Here is an 18,434-nt window from a genome sequence, read left to right as displayed (position 1 = left end):
GCTGGTGCTTATTTTTTAAATGTGTTGCTAGGTGTGTTGTGTTTCCACTCGTTCTGTAGGTTTTCCCACACAAATTACACTATACACTTTTAGAGTCTATCTTCTTGAAAAACTTCCAAACGGTAGATGCAGTTAACGACATTTTATTGGCTGTATTCATTATTTATGAAAATATCGAATGAAAATATCACAGAAAAATATCGATATTGATATATATCTTTGATTATATATATCGACGATATATATTAATATATCGTATGAAAAAATCTGTATTTCGATATATCGATATTTTTCCAACAACCCTACGCGGATTGGCATCATTGTTCTGTGATTGGCATCATGTCGGTTGTGAAGGGCGTTGCTGATTCTTTCTTTGCTTTCCCGAAGGACTTCCTATTTGGCGCGTCCACAGCCTCGTATCAGATTGAAGGCGCCTGGAATGTGAATGGTAAGGAACAGGGTTGCCAACCGTCCTGTATTGTACGGGATTTCCCGTATTCTGTGACTAAAAGAATTATCCCGTACGTAGGCTGGACGGGATGTAATATTTCCCGTATCTTGTTTAAAGTTCAATTCACACACCTGCATAAAATTGAAAAAGTATTAACCCGCCTGCGCCGCACCACCTGTTATATGTATTGCGACATTGCGCGGCTCGTTTACTTCGCAGATCACTGGCAACCAAATAGTTCATGTTGACGCCGACAGGTGGCATCACTCGTCCGCGCGTAGTCTGTTTGTTTATGTTGATACTGAGTTGATTTTAAAACGAATAAAGTTGAATAAATCGGGTAAAGTTGAGTTAAAGAAATGTGCGAATCGCCACCGCGAAAAAAGAAACTGCTGTGCGTTTATTTAGTTAGATGGGAACATAACTATAAGTGGCTAACATGTAGTTACAAAGCCAAATGTGTACTTTGCAAAAGAGAGTTTTCAATAGCATACGACGGCGAAAACGATGTAACACAGCATTATTTAACATTGTTACATAGAAACACGGTTCAACAAGCAAATGCGAGTGAAAAAACTAAGATAAATAGTTATTTCGTAAAACAGGGCACTAGTGATGAAAATTCTGTTGTAGCATCTGAACTAGCTCTATGTTATCACAATACGAAGCATGGTTTAAGTTATAACAGTTTTGATTGTAATACAAATTGATACGGCATGTTTTTGGCAGTGATTCAGAAATAGCGCGGAAATTATCGTGTGGAAGAACAAAAGCCGAAGCATTTGTCATGAATGTTATGGCTCCTAAAAGTGTTTAATGATTTCGTAAAAATTCTGAAATCTCCGGAAAAGTGTGAACAGTTATTTTCGATTGCTACAGTGCATCGAACAAGGAAATAGAAAAATGTTTCCGGTTTGTGTACGTTATTTTGATGCCTGCGAGGGAATTCAGTGGAAGGTAAGCAATTTACCGTTAATATTAATTTTATCAATCTACTTTTTATGTAGGCCTAGTCCTAGCCTTCATTAACTCATTTAAGGGGTCGCGGCGTCGGGATCTCCGGATTTTTGCAAGTGAGAATCGTGCCTGTAAGATGCCGTTGGGTGTGTTTTCTCTGGGTACTCCCGTTTCCTCCACCCATTATTCCAGCTCCATATCCACATCGGCTCTTAAGATATCTTAAGATTCTTGTTAAAAAGCCTTAAAACACTCTTCACTCAACTCATTTTCCTTTTTGTAGGTTTTGGATTTCATAGAAGATTCTGACGAGTCAAAATACACAAAAATCTGAATGATTGTATTCAGTGATTTGAGCTCTCGTCCAACAAAATGGTATCATACTCTGCATATAATGCTAATGTGAACTTTGGAAAAAATAAAAGTGTATAAGGTAAGTGCACCGGTAGTCGTCATGCTAAGAAAAATTTTACAAAAAAAATTTGCCTACCTAACCTTGTTGGTGTAATACAGCTAGTTATGTGTTTGACTTTAACCTCAAACTTTCTTAAACAATAATATTAAACACTTTTAGATAAAAACCAATTATTATAGAAGATCTCTAATTTTAAAAAAAGTGTTATTTTGTGCCAGTAGTCGGCATGCCAATTTTCGTCTTTCCCAGTGCTCGTCATATCTTTGTGGCAGTAGTCGTCATTCGTGGTATCAGCACTTATGGATAGCAATAATGGATTTGTAATTATATTACAAACCATTTTAGTTCTAAATTTTATTTCAAATGATTATTCAAACTATTAAAGTTATTTTTACGAATTTTTTTATATTATACTAATATAAAATATGTAAACAATTAATTAAAATTATAAAACAATCAACTTACCCATATATTAATACCGTCACAATAAATAAAGCTGCAACAAAGATACATTGTGCCAACTCTTGCATAGGTCATTGTCAAATATAAACATGCCAATATTAATAAAACTAATACATAACACATGTGAAACACTAGAAAAATGACGAGAAAAACATTAAACACACCAAACATTTTTACGATAAATAAACATTTATGATAACTGATAATTTGCTGGTGCGCGGGGATAAGTCAGATGTTGGAAAAAAATGTTTTTTTTTATGGTATGGAATAAAGGAGAACAAGCTCTACAACATGGTTCAAATGGGTTAAGTCTAGCACCCTTGTGTGTTATTCTATGGCACTGAACTTTTGGAGTTACATCACAAACTGACAGTTTTCGTGCGTGAAAAAGGGGACAAGTAATTTACAATGACATTTTGACATATCCCCTTCTTCCAGCGCACCCGCGAATTTATGCTTATATTTATTAAAAAATTCACAATGAGTAGTAAATAACATTTAAACAATTATCTATTCTGCTTAAAAAAAATACAATTATGCATGGAAATTAATTCAACATAGTTACTCTTCTACAATAAGTAACTATAAGTTTTCTGAACTTTAATTTTCATTAACATCAACATGTCCATTAAAATTGTAGTTGACCCTGGAACCTTGCTGGCTCATAAATGGAGGTGGTAGAATACCATTTATTTGTGACCTATTTACATAAGAAACATCGTTTTCTTTCGCCACAAACACCTTTTTACCATCATCCTGAGCTCGCATGCCCATTACTTTAACTTCTTCCCCTTCAGTGTCTTGGACAATGCAGATGAATCTGTATTTCGTAGCACCCCTTTTTCCACCCATAAATGTCACAAGTACAAACGATCCAGGTCGCAAATTTTCATCAGTCGCCTCTTCCAACTCCACACTATCTTCTTCATACTGCTCAACCCATTCATCTGAATATTCCACGACTCTTGCTCTGAACTTTAATATGTTCGACTCGCGAGATTTTACATTCTTGCACTTGTTATGAATTTCTATTTTATAAGTGATGACTACTGGTGCGATGACGACTTCCGGTACACTTACCTTACCTATAAAGTTTCAAACTGAAAATAGTACGATAGTTAAAGCGAAATGCAATGCCCATGTGATTCATAATTGTTGTAAACATGTTCTTGCTATTGATGTAGAAAATGTTATCATAAAAACTTATGGTCATTTCTCATGTTCTGCTAAGAAAAGGGCAGAGCTTATGGGTCATTCTCAAAATAATGTATACTTTTCACCAAGTGAATATTATAAATATAATAGGTATTGTGAAACCACTATAAAACCCTATATTAAAAATGTTCAAGAGACTTACCTGATTAACTCCAGAGCAGTGTTAGAGATAAGTTTCTTTGTGTTTAATGATATATTGGGAGTATAAATATTTCCTTGTCCACGGAGGTGACAGGTTTGGACCATGGAGGTGATTATGATCTGGTTTAGAGTACTTTTATTAATATAAATGAATAAAAAACAGAAATGTTTTAACAATATTATACTTTTTAATCTATGTAATTGCACATTAATAACAAAATTGTAGAAAAAAAAGAAGAAAGGAAAAGTTACTGCAAATTGAAATTGTGCAGATCATCAAAAATGTATTGCAACCTATTATTGAGAACAGGTGGATTAAGTTTACACACAATGTCTTCTACGTTAACATCATAGTTTCTTTCTGATGAGAATACAAATATATTGTTTGATGAACTGCATTTCCTCATGAACTTTATGTTAAATTCATCACAACTAATATTTTTTTTTCAATAAAGCCAATAAAATGCTTAGTGGATTTTTTTCCTGAAAATTTTATAATCACATGGGCCATTCTCCCATAAGTGTAAATTTTAGCTGTATAAAATTTTGATTTATAAAAGTCGTTTTTTATGCTGGTTTTGATTATATATTAACTCGTTATATATTACAAAATAGGAACCAGCACTTGTACGCAAACTTTAAAGTTAAATTAATTTTTAACAGCAGTTTGAATACAATAAAAAAATTATAAGATGTCACTACTGTCCCTTCAAGTAGGCCTCATAAATATAACTGTAAATAGTTATTTGCTGCTACATATATAGTATTGTGTCTTAATATATTAATATATAATTTAATTAGAAATAGATAAGTTATACAGGATAGGTGCAGAGATTAATATTTAAAAAAATAGCCATTCGAAAGTAATAACAAAAACTTGATAAATTTATGTTTATTATTATTATTATTATTACTTATTAACCTGCAATTGGGCTTTCACCCGGTGGCAAGAACTCCCACTCATTCCCCTCTCCCCCCCCCCCTCCATCAGCTTTCTCCTCAGCTCCCTCCCATCCCTGACCTCCACCATTTCCTCCCCCAGCCCATTCCACTCCCTCCCCGTCCTCACCAGGAAGGTGTTCCGCCCTCTCTCTGTCCGCCTCCACACCCTCTGGAGCTTACATCTGTGGTCTCTTCGTCCTCTGTACTCCCCTCTATGTACTTTGCTTCCCAATTGCCCCCATCCCCCTTCCCCCTTCAGCACCTTGAACATCCTGACCAACCTTTCCACTCTTCTTCTCCTCTGTAACGTTTCCCACCCCAACTCCTTAATCATTTCCGTTGGGCTATGCAGTTTCCCATCCTGCCCCTCCCTCCTTCTCCACATTCCCATCACCCACCTAGCCGCTCTGCGCTGCACCCCTTCCAGCTCCTTCACCTCAGTCACCAGGTAGGGGTCCCAGACCGCCGCCGCATACTCCAACATTGGCCTGACCAATGTGGAGTATGCCTTTTCCTTTTTCCTCCTCCCAGCTCCCTGCAGGGTCCTACCAAGCAACCCCAGCGCCTGCCTTCCCCTCCTGACCACCCCCTCTATGTGCTCCGCCCATCCTAGGTCATTTTTCAGTGTCACCCCCAGGTACTTATATCCTGCTGCCTCTCTTATCTCCTGCCCCTTCCAGTAATATACATTTCGTGTGACTTTCCTCCTCTTTGTAAATCTGACAACTTTTGTCTTACCAACATTCAAGGACATTCCATTTTTCTCCGTCCATTGCTCCAACCTTATCAAGTCCTCTGCTAAACATCCCCCTTCCCCCACAACCTCATACACTACACAGTCATCTGCAAATAGCCTCCATCTGGCTTTCATGTCCTCCCCCAGATCGTTTATCATAATTGTGAACAACAGAGGCCCCAGCACACTCCCCTGTGGCACCCCCGACGTCACTTCCCCCTCCTCGGAGCTTTCCTCACCCACTCTCACTCTTTGTCTTCTATTCCTCAGGAAATCACCCACCCAGTTTACCACCCTTCCATCCCTCACCAGCAACTCAACCTTTTCCATTAACCTCCTATGGGGGACCTTATCAAACGCCTTTTCAAAATCTATAAAGATTGCATCTATCTGCTTCCCCCCGTCCACCGCTTCCACCAGGTCTTCCAACAGCCCAGCCATCTGGGTCTCGCATGAGAACCCCATCCTGAATCCATGCTGCCTGTTATCCACCCACCCCAGATCTTCCATTTCCCCCTTTACGTACCTTCCTACCAACCTCTGCATCACTTTTCCTACACAGGACGTCAAACTGACCGGCCTGTAACTTCCTGGCTCCGCCTTATCATTTCCCCCCTTGTAGATGGGAACTACCACTGCCTCCTTCCATTCCATTGGTAGTTTCCCCTCCTCCAGAGACTGCTTGAAAACCTCCAACAGGTACTTCCCAATCTCCCTATCACCCAACTTCAAATGACTATTCCCTATACCATCTGGCCCAGCTGCCTTTCTCCCTTTCAACCTCCTGATCACCTTAATTACATCTGTCAGTCGCAGCTCTAAGGCCTTCCTGCCCATTAAACTGTCATCCTCTTTACCCTCCCATGCCTCCCCCTTTGTAAATACTGCCAGATATTGCTCCTGCAGTAAGTCTGCCTTTTCCCTGTCCTCTGTATATTCCTGCCCCCCTCCTCCTCTGAGAACCCCTATTCCCTCCTCACCCTTCACTCTTCTTATGTATCTGTAGAGCTCCGTCCCATTTACCGTCCCCCCTTCCCCCATCAGCTGTTCCATGTAAGCATCCCTTGCTTCCCGCGATTTCCTCCCTAGTTCCTTCCCAAGCGCCTTCATTTCCGCCTCTATCTCCTCTCCCCCAAGCTTCCTTGCCCTCGCATGCAGCCTCCTACATTTCCTTTTCAACACTTTCAACTCCCTTCCATAGTAGGGAGGGTCACCTCCTTGGCCTACCCTCCTCTGAGGTACAAAACGTGTAGCCATCTGCAGCAGAATATTTCTTAAGGCAGCCCATCTACCTTCGAGGTCCTCTATATCTACCCATCTACTGTATTCCCCCTTCAGGAATGCCTCTGCCCCCACTCTATCAGCCTTACCCCAACAGTTTACCACGTTTCCCCTCCTTACCCTTTTCTCCCTCCAGCCCACGTCTAACTCCACTACTGGGATCCTGTGGTCACTGATGCCCTCCATTACCACACTTCCCCTGACCGCCTCCATTGGTCTCAGAAGTACCACATCCAACAGGTTCCCGTCATCCTGCTCTCCTCTCCTGGCACCTTTTCTGGTGCTTTCAGTCACCACCTGCTCCAGTCCTCTGTTTGCCAGTTGAGATGCCCATCTCTGTTCCCTTGACCCCATCCCCTCCGGCCCCTTTTCCCATGCCACCCCTGGCATGTTCAGATCCCCCGCCACTATCACCCACTTGCCTTCCCCTAGCATGTCCAACCTGTCCTGCACCTCCCGTATGGCTTCATCCCCTTGCCCTGGTGGCCGGTACACCGCAATCAGCCGTACATTTTTCTCTCCTACCTGGAACTGCATCTCCAATAACTCCGCTCTCCCCCCAACCCATACAACCCTACCACAGAGTCCCTCTCGCATGCACACCATTACCCCTCCTCCATTCCTGTTTCTGTCCCTTCTAAATATTTCAAAGTGTGCTCTCTTCAGTTCCCCATCTCTAATTTCCTCGTCCAACCATGTCTCCACCGCTACAATGATATCTGCCCCATAGGCTTCCACCCTGCCCCAGAACTCCTCCACCTTCTTATATATACTTCTACAGTTTATAACTGCGACTTTTACATATTGGCATTTTCCCCCTTGCGCCTCTGTCCCTTCCGCCCTGATACGAGTGCCCCTTCCCCTTAGAACCCCGATTTCCAGCACTCTTGCAGCCCTATCCAACTCCACCCCCCTCTTTCCTCCTTCCTCGCTCCCCGTCCAACCAATCTGAGTTTTGTTGACTTTAGCTGTCACCTCCTCCCTAGCATTGCTATCAGCACTATATTCACAATCACCCCCCTTCTCTCCACCTTCCTCACTATCTAGTTGCTATCTTCTTCCCTGCTGCTCAAACCTTGCCCTTTCCAAATGGCCAGAAGTCTCCCTTCCTAGCAGGTCTCCTAGCATCCATTTTCCCCTCTCTGTTAGGTGAACCTGATCCCTGCCCACACAGTCCTGCCCCACCCATTTCCTGCTATCTACCAACATGGCTCCCAAGTCCCTACACACCCTCTCATACACCTCGCTGACCGCCGCAGCCTTGACATAGTTTATACCCCTCCTTACTAGTACCCCACTGACCACAACTCTGGCTACAGGGAACTTCTCCTTCACCTTGCCCACTAGCCCCCTCATATCCTCCTCTACTTCCCTCCCCACCACTCTACCAGCCACATCATTTCCCCCTACATGAACAACCACCACCTTAACTTTACTGCTTCCTTTCATGCAGCCTACCCTCTCCCCCAAGTTCCTAATCTTTGCACCCCCAAACGCAGCTTTATATATACTTCCTTTCCCCACCCCCTGCAATTCTACCCCCTTCACAATAGAGCTGCCCAGGAAAATCACTTCGGGCTCCTGTCTAACTATTGTACCCCTTTTCGTATCCCTGCCCTCTTCATGCCTGTTCACATCTACGTTGCTTGTACCCACAGCCTTACTGCCGGCCTCCTCCCGCACCCTCCTTGCTACCCCTTCATTCTGCAACCTGACACCTGTTTCCTGAACTTCCCCAGTACATGCCTCTGCATATGTGGCCTTAACAGCTTGAGTCCTTACTTTCTCCCTCCCTTCCAGCTCCTCCACCCTCCTGCGCAGCGTATCTACCTCCACATCTGCCTCCTTTCTCATCTGCCTTTCCTTCTCAACTTCCTCCTTTGTCCTCTTCAGCTCGCACTCCAGCCTTTCGACCCTTACTAACACACTTCTCAACCCCTCCTCCCTTTTTACTTCTTCCTCTACCCTCTCTAATCTATGTTTTATTTCCATCTCCTTCCTGTACAACACCTCACCTAATCCTTCTTCCAAATCGACTTCCCTCCTTGTCCCACTCAGACCCTCAACAATCTTTCCTCCCAGAATATCACCAATGAAATTGAGTGCCCAGTCCTTACCCACATCTACATTCCCTCCTTCCCTCTGAGTTCCTGACACCCCACCTACCAGCTCCTGGCTACCACTGCTCCTTGCCATTGCCACTACACTTCCTGAACCCTTGTTATCCTTGTCACAATCCTTACACATCCACTCCTGCCCCAGACTACCCAGCTCCCCCTCCTCTAGTCCTGCACACTCCGTATGGACCCAGCCTTCGCATTTGTCACACCGTACACCACTCTCTCCATCTTTCCACACCTTTTTACAACCCACACATTTAAGCTTCGACTTACATTTCACCCTACCCATTTTGTCACAATTCACTATTCTACACTAACCTATTACCCAAATAACTTAAATAATATATAATCCTACTGTAATAACCAACAGATAATCCTACACCTTAGATCTTATTTCTACTCTAATTAAACGGCCACGTGGCGACCGCAAATCAACACAACACTACTACCTCCTTATGCAAAAGATTAAACACTAAAACCCTTAATTCTTATCTACATTGATACAAAATATATAATGTTACGCTGCTATCTTAGTATACTCCCTTCTCAACTCCTTTGTACTCCTATAATTCCACCATTTCCGCAGAGCTCAATTCCACATCACATTACTTGCCCGCAATCTTGCTTAATTTATCAAGGTCCAAAAACAAAGCAAAGTAGCACTTATGCTGTTCAATAAAACACAATAAGCTACTGGTTATCCCAGTATTAAAAAAATTGTGTGCAGTTAAAATGTACAATATTACGCTCCTGTACAATAAGAATCAACTTATGAATGAGCTAAAACATGTTGCAATTTTCTGTCTATTTCATCACTTGCGATTGTAAAATGTCTTGAAGACACAGGGCACGGTGCAGCTTCAATCAAACACAAGATTTCATCTTCAGGCACTACATGACTGTCTGGTTTGGTAGGCCAATAAAACCGCTTTCCAGCTCGGGACATGAAAGTGATCGTCACCATGTTGCCATCAACATCTTCAACTAAGCCTGTAAAACCCAATCAACTTTTGTAGAATTATTTATGTTTGACTAATAAAACTTATTATTTCTTACGTAGCTGAACTTACCTGGATACCACTGTTCATCATAAATAACTGCAACCCATTTTCCAACAAGTGATGTTTTACTGTCATTTCTTTTAGATTTATTTACAAGTGTTGATCCATTGCAGTCATTGTCTAAATGCAGAAAATTGAGGAAAATAACTCAATACAGATACATAGATTATGTGATGCAAATCAAGTAAATTGTGTACTGTGTCTCTCATTTAAACTACAGAACAACAAACTCAATAAGAGAACTGTTTAATAGTAACCAGGAAGTTGTCAAAAACAAATGTAATATGAACAGAACATAACTACTTACATGGAGAATAACATTACATATAATGCTTTGTAAAAGGATACTTGCAACCAAAGAGTGATGAAGTAAATCTACAGATGAGGGATTTAAGCTAAAATGTTTGCATTCTTTGTTGGTAGCGCACATGAAACAACTCAAGTATCGTATCTGTAGCTTTGAAGGATCATTTTTATTCCATGTAACTTGGTGTAGTTTCATTGTATTAGGTACTGGAATACAAGAACTACTCATTTTTATTTCATCAACATTTGTTATATCTGTTTCTTCTACTTCAAAAAGTTTGGTATTAAGATTTGCAATTTGATAATGTTTGTAACAATCTTTTAGTATCTTCCATATGCTACGGCCTGATCTGCTGTGTTCTTTAAAACTCCCCCTATTCCATCTGTTGGACCCTTTCCTTGTCCACTTTCAGTAAAGTTCCATGTAACATTTTCTAGTTGGAATTTGCGTGCAAAATAAGTCAGAAGAAAAAAATTAGTTCTGTTCCTATATTGAGTTGTTGGCCCATCACTTTGAAAGTGTACTGTGTTGACATCTGGAAACTCATCTTGAACAACCTGTAGTATCCTATGCACATGGGCCCATACGGCACAGGCATCATGCCTCAAACACTCGGATATTGTACAAAAAGACATCACAGAATAACCATCTTGGTTTTGTGTAACTACATTACTGGTTTCTTTAACTTCCTTGTGAAAGTAAATTACACCTGTGTGTAGTGTAACCTGATCTTTAGAGGCTCCAAAATGTGCACTCTGAAATTCTTCATTACACTTGCAAACGTAATTTTCCGAAAAATCAATGACAACAAGAATTTCATTTGCATTAAGTGATGTTTTAAGCTTCTTAAGTGTAGAAAATTGATGCCACCAATTGAATGTGTGCTTTAGAAAACTTGCTAAGTTTTCTTAAGCTTTTGCAATGAGCTGTTGGATGTCACAAACAATTTTTTCTTTCTTTCTTAATTTAACGTTGATAGTTTTCCCATTTTTGTCAATTCGTTCTTCGGTTTTTGGAGTCCATTGTCAGTAGAATGTCTGTTCCGACAGTTTGCTTTCTACTGTTTCTATGGGCTAAGCCTTATTTTCACAACGACTGCATTCTCGGTACATACATTCTTTGGAAAGTTTACTACAACAAACAAAGTTACTCACGTCACTGACATTTTTGACTTTCAGCAGTTTATGATAGTGTAGCTTATCTATCAAAAATTGGTAGTTTGCATGTTTTGTGCATAAACAAGTATCCCTGTCGGACACTTGAGGATGAGCAACCCAAAACGGTTTCAGTTTACAGAAGGTTGCATATGATATGCTAATGTTGTTTGGTTTAGTTTCATTAAATTTCCTATGTAAATTCTTCAATGAATCTAGAAGAACTCTTTTTTCTTTTTGGTTTTGTTCTTTGTGACAAACTCTTTTTTACCAGGTGTTGACATCTTCCTCATAAAATCTACAAACCATATCTTTTGTTTGTAGCGACATTGCATTTTGTTTTTCTTTTCTTTTGACAGGTTGTCTTCCTATATGAAGTCTCTGTCGAACACTGAGAAATCCTGTTTCGTGTAAATGTCTTTTTTTTTTTTTTTATAATTTTACCAGAAACAATATTTGTGAGGTGTCGCTTATCTTTCTCTGTAGAATGGTTTGCAGTGTTGGATAGCTCAGACATAAGTACTTCACCAAAAGCAGTTTTTTTTTTAATGTCTTTCTGGGTGCCTGATTTTAGCATTTTCTTCTCTTTAGAATTTGGTGATGGAGAACCCATTGGGTCATTCCATTGTTACGGGTGTGACAAAATTGGTAGATTCTGCAATTCAAAACAGTATGTCCAGAAAAATTTTAAGTAAGCATAATTTTTTAAAGTGGATGTACTCTTCTCTAAATGATTAGTTCACAAACCAAAAGCTTAAAATATATCTAAACTCTTTATTAAGGTACCGTGGTGCTAAAATTAAAATTTTTACGGGTGTGACAAAAAAATACCTCTCTTTATGAACAACGGTGTTCTAACTAAACCGTGGTGCTCCTAGTTGTGGTAGCCACTGTAATAAATCTCCTTGCTCTGTATTATATGGTATTCAACTCTCTCTAATTATTGGTATGTGTTCTAATGGGGTTCTTGGCGCCTACCCTCATCGCAGTAAATACCAGGAACACTGCTACTGGATGTTCTGCCCAGACTGATAGTCCAGCTAGCATGTCACTGCCCTGTGTTACTGTACAGAGAGTAATTATAAAAAGGAAATTTAGTAGTGTTGTGTGAATAGTGGAAAATTTGCATAGAAATGAAATAATAATAATAATTGAAAAACATGATTTTAATGGTTTCTGGAATATGGGTGTGAAGTTACGTTTAACATGTGATTAAGCGAGAACAACCAAGGTGTCAAACCTAGGTGTCGGTAATTAGATGCGAATGACGTCACTGGAACACATTGAATATCATGCCGGGTCTAGCTATACGTTGTCGGAGGCTTGAGGCTCTCTTCACAGGACCTCCAGGTGGTCTGCTGCTACACTGGAACACTGGATGCTGTAAGCTGTAATTGACGAACTACAGAAGGTCTGAGGTAGCCGGGTATCTGGCTGAAGACTCGACTTCCCTCTCGTCCTAGAAAGTCTGGTTTAATCTGGATCGGTCTCACCAATCGTCGTGGCCGATCACAGCTGGCGCTGCCCTCAGTTGTCTGGAACCACTACGGGACGAAAACGGGACCGACGCGGAAGTTGGCACTCGAAGTCGCCGATACTCCCTTTCTAGGACTTACCTAGTCCAGATACAATTCTCTCAACTCGTAGAGCAGAGAATTATAAGTAGGACACGATCGCGGATGACGCGAATCTTCTATTTCTCGGGCGGCAACCAAGGCTTTGGTTCGCCCCAGCCCGAGAAAGTCTTCCCGCTGCAAGATGGCGATGGTGTCTCCTCTCTTCCTTCTTATAACTATTTACTTTCAGTCCCTAGCAACCAAGGAGCTACCAATATCAGCAAACAGAATAAGCTGCATAGTGAAATAAAAACTTGGATGTTAGCGTGTAAGAGTATCGAACTAAGACCAAATGAATAAAGTTTCCAAAGAATAATTCTTAGAAGACCCTGAAGTTGAAAGTGTGTTGTCTATGGCAATAAGATGTGTTATATCTGTTATACCTTGGTTGTCCTCTTTACAATAAAACAATTAAATACATAATATTCGCTCATGAAATATACAATTAATGTTACAATAATAATAAAATAACTGTAAAAAGTTGTACTGGTTACAGTGTTTTTGACTGGAAATGTCTGTTAATAAAATTTTGGAAAAAATAATTTAAATTCTTAAAAAATAACTTAAGTGTATTCTGATGATTAAAATTATGTGAAAATGAATTTTAAACAAGCACAACTATTTTTTATAATTTTTAAAAAATTTTCTACATGTTGCGGGTGTGACGTTACGGGTGTGACAAAATATTTTAATGATGATAGATTTGTAAAATCAATTCTTAAAAATTATTTATTTATTTAAAATCAAAAAAAAAACCTACTTTAACCATCCTTTAAACTTCATTTTGACTAAAAAGAAATTATTTAAATGTAAACTGTCCACGGTTATTGACAAGTTTGGGAGGTTCACATTTATTCACAATAACAGAAATGTCCTCGGTTGAAATGTCATTTTCTTTTGGCCAGATCCACATCTTCCCACTTGGATGCATGTATTTTAAAACTACTTGGTTAGTTTCAATGTCAATACTAAGCACTTCAGCAAAATAGTCTTTCTGGCTAGTGGTTTTTGTCCCAAGATCCATTACATTAAGTTGCACAAATACAAAGTCGCCAACTTCAATACTGTCTGTGCCCTCTATGCTGACTGATGCAGATGGGCCTGGTTGTGGAGCATCACTAACTTCACACTCATTATATGCATTTTTCAAGTTTACAACCAAACTGTTTTCACCATAAGATGTTATAGCAACTCTAACAACGCCTTCAGTCACAGGCTGAAAGCTGTGAAGTTTTTGGAGCCTTGGAACCGGATCAACATTAACCCATCTTGAGGACACAGTTTCATACATTGAAATAATCTCAATGGCAGATGTGAAGAGGATTGTTATCCCCTTTAAGGCATTCCTAGCACAGTCAAAAAAGTCTTCTGCACACTGTACAACACACTGACGTGACTTGACTAAACGCCAAACTGTACGTTTCACTGTCCCTCCTACACCGTCTACAGACCCTTTGCCTTGAGATGTAGCAAAGAAGTTCCAAGTGCAATCAATACCAAAATCTTGCTGAAAATATGTCAAAGACAGAATTATGTAACGGTTCTTAAATTGAGCTGCACTTCCATCCGAAAATATATGAACCCGTGCAAGGCTGGGAAATTCTTCTTTCAAGACAGTGATCAATTTATTTAAGAAAACCCAGACACTGTATTTGTTGTGGTTCAAGTCATCACTGACTATTACAAAACAACGTCTGCAGACACCAACCCAAGCAACTGCAGTGAAAAGTGATACTTGTTGTTTGTGCCAATGTGCACTTCGAATTTCATCTTGAAACCCTGCTGTATAGTTTTCTGCGAAGTCTATTTGAAGAACAGCAGTATTTGTTGTAACTTTTAATTTTGTAGCTTCGAAATGCTGTGCTTGCTTTCTTTTAATGTAACAGTGCAGTTTAAATTGTGGAAATTGATTCTGAATTTCTTGTATGCAGTTGTGTATTTTTCCTGTATACTCTATGAGGTTGACATCTTTCCATTGTTGCCACTTGACATCTATGTCCATGTTGTCTTTATCAATGAGCCCAATTATAGGAAAGTGTCTACACTGGTCACAAAAATTAGCCATGCAAGGGTAATTGTCTTCATTACATACTGCAGTAACTAGAAGATCATCCATTTGACAAGGGAACGTAACAGCTTTGCTCACAGCATCAATTAATAACTGCATATTGGAATGGTATTTGCAGCCACACACATTATGTGGTGTTTCTGCTACTGGCAGAACATATGGGGGTCGCAAGGAGTAAAATTTGGACTTCTTGATTTCTAGATTTGGATATTCAGAAATAAACAGCTCGTACGTCTCTCTTATTGTTGTAATCATAATTCTCTTTTGAAAATATTCTTTTTACCTGTTTGAAGATTTTTAATGATTACAACATCCTTTCGACCCGGTTTTTGACAACTAACATCATCTCTTACATAAAACTCCAGTACTTTTTCTTCTGTTTCTTTGTGTAAATGTTTTCCTGTTTTAGAAATATTAGCAACTTTTTTAGCTACCTCAGGTAGTACCTCTAACAAAAGTTTCTTAACCACTGCACTTTTCTTCCTTGGACTAGACGGAAGGTGCTTTCTTACTTTATTAACAGCTCTTCCAAAAGAACGGATACAAGAATATGACTCTTTATCAGGTGTCAGTCCTGTTGAAATTGTTGCTGCTCCTCTCTTCTTTATTTTCTCTGTGTGTTTTCTTTGTCTGTCTGCATCGTTCAGCCTTTTACATTTTAATGCTTTTTTGCTTATCTGACACATTTCTCTTGCTTTGTCGCGTCTTTTTCTGTCTCTTTCCCTTTCCTTCTCCAAATGTTTTTCATGTTCTTCTTTATTCTGGTGTAACTTTTGCCGATACTTTTTTACCCTCTCAGTAGAAGACATCTAGTCGTACTGTATAGGCTATAACAAAGGAGAAAATAAGCTGTCTTAGTAACATTTTCCAGTATTGACAATCAGTCATTATCTTATAGTATATTACTGTACATGATCACTGCCATAAGCACTTTAAACTTACCAGATCATTATTAAATAGTAATAAATAATTTAAATGTAATAACATATTAATTTAATGGAAAAAATTAGCAAGGTTATGTTAATTATAGGTTAAGTTAGCACTACCAATGTATAGATGAGTATACATGTATCAAGAAAATTATGAACTTATGGGTAGGTACTCTAAGAGTATTAAGAAACACCCAAAAAAATTCTAAGAAATGTGCAAAGTGTATCTAAACCAAACATGTCTGATATGCTATGTACACATTGATTATTAATGTATTGTCACACCCGTAACAGTATTTTCAGCTCTTATTAGCAGTATTACTAAAAAAAATTGTGATTGAAATTTGTAGGTTATATGACTGAGCTAGTGCATATAAATTTTCAGTTCCCTATTACTTTTAGTTTCATTTGTTTCAAACTTTAAGTACTAAACAGTGTTACGGGTGTGACGTGGTACAAGTAACTTTTTAAATGTGAATAAAATGTATATATTTACCTGCAATCAACTTTTATATACTGTGGAAATATTCTTCTAGGCCTGGAGAAACCATTCCAATTGCCACCTATCAGCTGTTTGTTAAGAGTGAAATTTTCAGTGTAACCAACTGCTGGGTTATTGTCAGAGTAACACATTCAGTTAACTGTCAAAACTTTGTAAATAGACCATTGCCATCAGTTTACAAATTTAGCATTACATTTTACTTTTCACATAATCTTTGGAATACTGTTATTGAATTTATATAGAATTTAAATTTAAAAAAAAAGAAAAAAAAAATATTCTATTTAGGGTCATTTCACATGGAATGACCCCATTGTATTATTTTGTACCTTGATTCTTTGAAGTCGTTTCTGTAGTTTCTCTGCCTTCCTCTTGTATTTATCAACATTTCTCACTTCTTTTAAGAGCTCGATACACTGCACTTCTATTCTTCCTTACTTTTTTCCTACCCAATTGCCTTCTCTTGTTGGGAATTGTTCTGTCTTGAATTGGTGGTGGTGTTGGTGACATAGTCTCTAGAAAAGCTACCACTTCATGATGAGCTTTCTTAGTTTGTCTGCTTTTTCTTTGCCTTTCTCTCCAGTCTTTCCTCCTTTGTCTCTTCTCTCTAGGCGATAAATCTGTGATTAACTTTATTTTGCCTTTCTGCTTTCTTGTCTGGTAAATTTCTCTCTCTCTTTGTCTAAATCTTTCTCTTGCCTCAGGATCCTGTTTCATTCTTTCCCTTTGCTTTTTTTTTCTCCCGTTCTTTCAAACATTTTTCTTCTGTTGTTATCTTCTTACTTTTTTTTGCAGATGATATCTTGTTGCATAACACTTTTGTACTATGGCACAATGGCACATCAGAAGTAGGCCTAATATCATTGTTTATGGTATCTGATTGCACTTTTGCTTTCCCTTTTTTTACTTGCTGATTAGATGTGATCCCCTAACTTGTTGAAGGTGCATTATAGTCAAAAAGATCCATGTCACCTTTGAAAACCAGTTTCACATGTATTTAGATGTCAAATTTCCATTTGCAATTAAACCATTTTATTTATTTCCTAAAAAAAAATAATAATTCTAACATACATAGTTACATAAAAATACTAATTAACATATATGCAGAAGTCACTACTGTCCTGTTGTTGCTTTAAAGGGACAGTAGTGACTGGGACAGTAGTGACAATATTATTAAAATGGCCACTTTTAAATAGGTTAGAATTTACTAGGAAAGACACTAAGACCTTTGGTAAACAGAAAACAAATCTGTTTCATGCAACTAAAATATTTGTTTACCAATTAACACTAATACATAAATAAACATTAGGGACAGTAGTGACAATACTAAACATACTCTTACCTTTTAATACATTTTAAAGATAATAAAATTGCTGTGAAACATAACAACCATGAATTGTGTTTCTTGCAACAAACAATATGGCTTTCTGCACTTGAAACTGCTGTGGTCTAGGCTAATGAAGCATCCCTGGTGAGTATTTGAGGAACTATTTACATAGGGACAGTAGTGACTATACAAACAAGGGACAGCAGTTCAATAAACCCAAATAAATTACAAAAAATTTTTTCTAGTAAGTGGACATTATTGTATTATCTTTTACAATTTATTAATTTTAGAAAAAAAATAGTTTTCTGTATTATTTTATAAATTACACTTGTAACAGGACTTAACATTCATTATTTTGGGTTGGAGACAAGGGATAGTAGTGACTTTTGGGCTCTTAAAATTTTCCTATAGCCAAGGTTATTTACTCTGACTTTAAAATGTCATAAAAATAAGAAAAACACACACAACAAAATAATTTAAGAACATAACCATTCATGCTTAACTAATATGAACAATATAAAATTCCAGGGACTGAAAATTTACACTTATGGGAGAATGGCCCACATACTCATCTTCTTGAAATGGTTCATTAAGGTTAGCACTTCCTAAACTATCTTCAGAATAAACCTCCGAATATCTAAGTCTTGGCTTTTTCTAAACTTCACTGCTGACTGTAGAAACTGTACCCAAGTTAAGAAAATCATTAATTTTTAAGTAAGTTATAATTAATATATGTATCAATCATGATTAGGT

At 38.5% G+C, this 18,434-nt stretch overlaps 1 protein-coding gene across 2 annotated transcripts in view; it reads left to right on the top strand.

The window, feature by feature from the left end:
• Window positions 1-321: 321 nt before the first annotated feature.
• The window catches only part of LOC134531122 (myrosinase 1-like), a 213,356-nt gene continuing 195,243 nt past the window's right edge, over window positions 322-18,434 (top strand). For both annotated transcript variants that reach the window (XR_010074940.1, XM_063366692.1), the window contains exon 1: window positions 322-448. Coding sequence is in view for 1 of the 2 variants with exons in the window: in XM_063366692.1 (XP_063222762.1) it covers window positions 340-448 (109 nt within the window). In the remaining variant the exon portion in view is untranslated. The remainder of the gene's footprint in view (window positions 449-18,434) is intronic.

Source organism: Bacillus rossius, chromosome 3, assembly GCF_032445375.1.
Source record: "Bacillus rossius redtenbacheri isolate Brsri chromosome 3, Brsri_v3, whole genome shotgun sequence".
Taxonomy (NCBI): Eukaryota; Metazoa; Arthropoda; class Insecta; order Phasmatodea; family Bacillidae; genus Bacillus; species Bacillus rossius.
Note: the sequence above shows the minus strand (reverse complement) of the source record. Positions and strands in the feature narration are given on the sequence as shown.